The sequence below is a fragment of the Austrofundulus limnaeus genome, unplaced genomic scaffold (assembly GCF_001266775.1).
Source record: "Austrofundulus limnaeus strain Quisiro unplaced genomic scaffold, Austrofundulus_limnaeus-1.0 Scaffold35, whole genome shotgun sequence".
Lineage (NCBI taxonomy): Eukaryota > Metazoa > Chordata > Actinopteri > Cyprinodontiformes > Rivulidae > Austrofundulus > Austrofundulus limnaeus.
In genome coordinates, this window is record NW_013952437.1 from 2,396,258 (window position 1) to 2,402,101 (window position 5,844).

General features: G+C 37.9%; 1 protein-coding gene across 2 annotated transcripts in view; it reads right to left on the minus strand.

Annotated features, from left to right (window-relative positions):
* The window catches only part of LOC106516063 (sodium-coupled neutral amino acid transporter 3), a 27,842-nt gene that overhangs the window by 12,143 nt on the left and 9,855 nt on the right, over positions 1-5,844 (minus strand). For both annotated transcript variants that reach the window (XM_014006239.1, XM_014006238.1), the window contains 3 exons: positions 2,608-2,681; positions 2,070-2,162; positions 541-622 (listed from right to left, as the gene is read on the minus strand). In XM_014006239.1, coding sequence (XP_013861693.1) covers positions 541-622; positions 2,070-2,162; positions 2,608-2,681 — 249 coding nt within the window. The remainder of the gene's footprint in view (positions 1-540; positions 623-2,069; positions 2,163-2,607; positions 2,682-5,844) is intronic.

Below are 5,844 nucleotides of genomic sequence, written 5' to 3' on the forward strand. Positions count from 1 at the left end.
CCTTCAGGGTGGATATAACTCGCTATAGCAGCCTCGCACCGATGACCTAGTTGATGTCATCATTTACCCAGAATGCTGTGCGTGTAAATAAAATGGCCCCGTCCGTGTAATATATTTTTAAATTTTTAGTTTAAAAATTATAAAAACTGAACATCCTACAGTATTTTACTGTCTTTATTTTACAGTTAAAATACATGTTTATCAAATAAAGTCTAACGTTACAACTAATCATGGATCCCTTTAACAAGCCTCCACACGTTGACGGCAATGAAGGCTTCTTTTTTTGTGTGTGCCTAAATAAACAGATACCCGGCATTCACGGCACTCCTGCTGCTCAGCCAATTAAAAGCGTTTGTTTCAATCACACCCCCACACTGACTGAATCGATGCGGGCTGGAAACTGAAACACTTGCTTGGCCACATAATGTGTCAGGTCACTTGACACACATGCAGTGTTTGTTCTTTGGGGTCAACAACAAGTGGGACTCACATGCTTTTCGTTGGCACCCGCGCACCGATGTTGATGACGTGCATACTCACTCAGAGYTGGGATCCGCCTTCAGGAAAGCTTGGATGACCAGCGGCAGCTCAGATTTAACAATGTACAGGTAGCTGGACATAGCTGTGAGGAGGGRAAAAAAACTTTAGACTGGGATGCCAAGCAGACCTGAGCGCAGCCATGTTTGTAAACTGATCAGAGAAGAAGCAAAGTCACGTCACGTCAGTCGTCATCACGTCATGTTTATGTGTGTTTTAGGACGTCATTCACTGCTGAGGACACTGTGGTCAGGTTCTCTGTGTTTATACAGGATGTGGGGTGTTTTAGTAGCTTGGAAGAGGGAACTGTTGTTTTTTTTAAATTGCTTCTTATAAGTTGACCAAGATAAAAATGTAACTATTTTATCTGCATCACTTGTAAAATGTGTTCAGATCAAAGAGAGCTGAAACTACTGATTTGCATTTTAAGCAAATATACAGTCTTGCGGACAAACACTGCCAAGCACATAAACCAATGTTGCCAGCCTTTCATTTTTTTTTTTTTTTTTTACTGCCATATTTCCAACAGAATAAAAGCAGGTTCTACTACTAACTGTGAGTGCAAACTAATAATTTTGAATGCCTTTTATTTTACAAAGTGTCTCTCGTTTTTATAAAGATTGCATGGTGATACATCATGCAAACTCTACATGTTTTTAAGTGTATAAAAGCCAGATGTAAAAAAAAAATTACGGTAGACAATAAAACAAAACACCCACTTTAGCAATATTTTTGTTTAAGTACATAAACACACTCTGATATTAAAATGTCAAAATTACCATTTAAGGGCAGTTTTTAATAACTAAGTGGTGGTGAGTCATTTTCTGTTGTTGTTAATTGTAGTGGGTGCTATAAAAGGCTAAAASTATGTCCCAGAGTTTCTGCACAATAATGACACCCCCAGTGCTGTTAGCAGATCTTGCCTCTCTTTTCACGTTAGGAATATTTTCCCATGCAGTACTTTTAGGTCTTGAACTCAAAGTACTAATTATAAATATGTACACAGGGTGGACTTGAGACCTGTACAGGATGTACGTTGCCTCTCGCACAGTGACCGCTGGACACGGAAAGAAAAAATTAAATGTATGTATGTTTATTCCTTATTTTAGTTTATTTGGCGTGACTGAACTGCCTTGTGCTTAAAGACTTTTACTAAAAAATGTATTTTTTGGTAAATTGTATTACTGTAACCAACAGTGTTGATGAATAAACCAATTGGTGATCTATTGTTTTTTTTTTGTGTGTGTGTGTGTGTGGGGGGGTAGATCAAGTTGTTTGTTTAGTGAAAGAAACTCACTTTATTACCATCTGCACAGACAATGCAGTCATTTACCAGCAAGGTGCTTTCATGCTTTCAACTAAGAACAAAGTCAAAAGTAATTCTACTTAAGTAGGATTACTTAAGTTGATATTATAATCTATTTGTGGGGGATAAAGTTAAACCCATCTAAAGGTGTATAATTATTGCTTCAGTAGTTTATAAACTAAACACAAATTCACAAAAAAATTCTCTAACAAATGTGGTTCCTCACCTCCAATGTTCTGCAGGGTGATCGCGATACCAGCAGCCATTTTTCCAGGTGTACCAAAGGCCCGGTWGCCCAGCTGCTCATAAGATCGAATTCCTGTGAACAGATTACAAACAACAACATTCGGTTACATCTGCCAAGACGACCCTTTAGGCAAAGCAATAAAAACACTTTTGAAAAGATTAAAAAAGGAATAATGTGATTTGTCATTTTTTATGGCTTCAATATTTGTCAGGGCCACAAATCAGTTTACAAAATAATGATTAAAAAAAAGTTTTATTACATTTCCTTCATATAATCGTTGAGGTTTTTAAGGTTATAAAATAAATCTTTTGGGTACAAAACAATATAGCGTGTAAGAGTGTAGACAACAATTTAATATAAGAGCAGATTTTTTTAAATTAATGGTCTTTTCATTACAGCTGAACAGGCATTGTGGCATAGTTTGGTTCGACTGAAGGGAAAACGTGACTTTTAATTCAACAACGAGCAAATTTTTTGGCTGCTAGGTATGATTTCATTGCTATGATACAAAACTTACCCACAATGCCAGATGATTTAAGCAGTAGGTGAATGGAGTAACAGGATAAAGCTGCAACTGCAGTCAGAAGAAACCTGTGACACGGCACACAAAATAAAGTCACATAGCTGCACAATAACCTATTTAAATATCAATCTCGTTTTGGATTCTGTTTGCTTCCCCTTTTTCTTCCTTCATTGTATCTGTTTAGTGTGATTTATTTTTTATTTATTGTTATTTATATTTTTTATTTTTATTATTTCTTTGGTTTATATCTGCAGTAAAAAAAGTTTTTTAAAACTAAATACCGTAAGTTTGAGAAGATGAACTGCAGAAAGGGATTAAAACTGTTTGTTTCCTGGGCAATATGAAATATTTTAAAGGTGCGACAATATCTTGGGGGTCAATCCTGCCGACTCATGATCCTGATCCTGGGGCTCAAAGTTGGAGCCCAGGTTGCATCAGGATCATCTGGCATGAAACGACTGCCAAATATTTTGTGCACATTGGCTTGCCATGGTGACCCCTGCAGAAGGGAGCAGCCAAAAGTACATTATAAGCTGATTTTCTTCTTTAAATTGTTTATTTTTATTTTTTTTTTTGCAATACAAAACCACAAACAGAAGCATAATAAGAGTGAAACAGAATTTTCTGCACTCACTCGTGTTGAAATACAAAAACCACAATGACCTGGCAAGGAAACTACAGCGTGTTTGCTGTCTTGCATTCATCTGATCACAGCACTATCGTGCAAATGTGAAACACGTCTGCAACATTACCAAGGGCTCGTTTACGTGCAAGCTGAACCTAACACTCTGTTCCTATTCTGTTTTGTGCCTTCTCTCCTATCTAAACACAGGCTAACATGACTAAGAAAACAAGAGTCATGGTTGGACAGTAGCAGTCTGTACAGAGCAGGGGAAAGTAAACAACCTGTCCACATGCTTCACTGTGGTCTGGAAGTTTGGTTATTTTTGAGCCGTGTCCTTTCTAGGACTTCTCTGTGGCCACTACAGTAGGACTGAGGGTCTGAGTAAAGGGGTATGAAGACTATTGGGCATATCACAACAATGAATCGACCTATAGAGAGGAAGTTAACATCCTGACCAATTGGTGTCTAGAGAACAATCTCTCACTGAATGTCACCAAAACCAAGGAGCTGTTAATGGACTTCAGAAAGCAGAAGAGAGCACATTCTCCAATTTGCATCAATGGGTCAGTGGTGGAGAGGGTCAGCTGCTTCAAGTTTCTCGGAGTCAATATCAGTGAGGACCTCACATGGTCAGAACACACAGCACGGGTGGTGAAAAATGCCCAACAACTCCTTTACTTCCTCAGACGTCTGAGGAGGTTTGGCATGAACCCCTGTGCCCTCAAGACCTTCTACACTTGCACTGTGGAAAGTATCTTGACAGGGAGCATTACCACCTGGTGTGGGAACTGTACTGCTCGGGAGCGGAAATCCCTTCAGAGGGTAGTGTGCACAGCGCAGGACATCATTGGGGTGCAGCTGCCAAGCCTTCAGGATCTATACACCAACCGCTGCCTAAGAAGGTCCCTCAAGGTCCTAAGGGACCTCTCCCATCCAAGTCAACAGCTGCTCTCACCAATGCCGAGTGGAAGGAGGTACAGAAGCATTAGGACCAGCACCAGTCGGTTCCGTGACTCCTTCTTTCCTCAGGCAATTAGAATGTTGAACAGTCAGTAGTACAATGTTCTGTCCATCCCACCACACTATCAGCTCTTGTAGCTGAAATAAGTTTTTAACAAAATACGTATCGTTATAAACATATCTGTACATTAACTTGGTAATACTGTATGTTTACGTTCATAACACCAGTTATTGTGTACAATGTACGTCTATTCTATTTTTAAATAAACCAGTTTTTTACATATATAATTTTTTAATGTTTCTTCTAATCTTTTTTAGTATGTTTTTATATTGTGATCTGCATATATGTGGGAATTTGCACTCAAGTTTTTCACTCACCTGTACGCTTGTGCTATGTGATGTGACAATAAATCTGAACTGAACTGATGTATGTGAATCAGCTGTTTATATAATAGTACCAAAGCAGAAAACACTCGTAATTTCTTTAAATGAACAACCTTTCACAATAAATGCTTTASGTTCTTGGGATAATTTGTGCCAAATAGCTAACTATATATTAATTCAAACTTTTTTAGCAACATGCAGGAGGCTCGGGCGTGCGTATGCAGACCAGATACTGCGTGTTAGGTGGAGCAGGTTGGACTTTCTGCTTTTTTTGTCTTCCGATACTTTAACGAAGAGAACAGTTTTCTCAGTTCTTGCAGAAACCTCGAGAGTGAGGTTTGAGGTTTGAACTGTGTATTTTCTCAAGGTGTGAAGAACAAGAACAAACTTTGTTCTGACCAGGACAGTTTATACTTCACAAGTAATTCAAGCACAGAACTCTTACAAAAACCATTAAGCAGGAATGTCAACATTTCTGCTTGTTCGCATTAACCTCAACCACTTCAAATTTCTGACAAGTAACACAATAGTTGTCAAACGCTACACAAGAAAGAAGTTCTGCCTGGATAATGTACTGAGAATAAGACACAAGAACTCCCAAAAGTGAGATGTGATAAAACTTCAGTTTTTTTTTTCTCTCAGACCTGGAAGAGAGAAAGATTGTCTTGGTTCTTGTGGCGTATGAAGCAGGGAATAAAACAGTAAGGACTAATAAAACACTGTGAACTGGAAGGTATTTAGATCTTCCACCAACAGTCTGGATGAAAACAAAGAACTATTACCCCATACATCAGCTCCTGTGGGGACAGCTGTATACCAACATGCACCAGAATGAGTTTCAACAATGACAAACCTGGTTACCATCTTATCTCGGATAGCTGATGTGACTGCAGTCCGATCACCGAATGGGTGCCATTTGCTTGTTGTAACTCTTCCAAATTAAAATGAATTTTGTATCTTTTTTCAACCCTGCATCTAATAACACATATATTTAATTCAATCTCAGTCAGCTGTATTTAATTTTTTACAAGGTTAATAATTCGAAGAGGGTTACATTTTTCTCTGTCCTGTTACCAAAACTCATTTGACATCTAAAAAGCATGTTTAAAAGCATGTTAACTAATTCCTTAGATTTTACTTCAAGATAGTGTTTATTTTAAAGAAACTGTTGACTACATAGTCAAAAAATCAGTATTTATTACTAAAAAGTCTTTATATACAGTATATGCAAAAAGCATGTTTAAAAGCATGTTAACTAATTC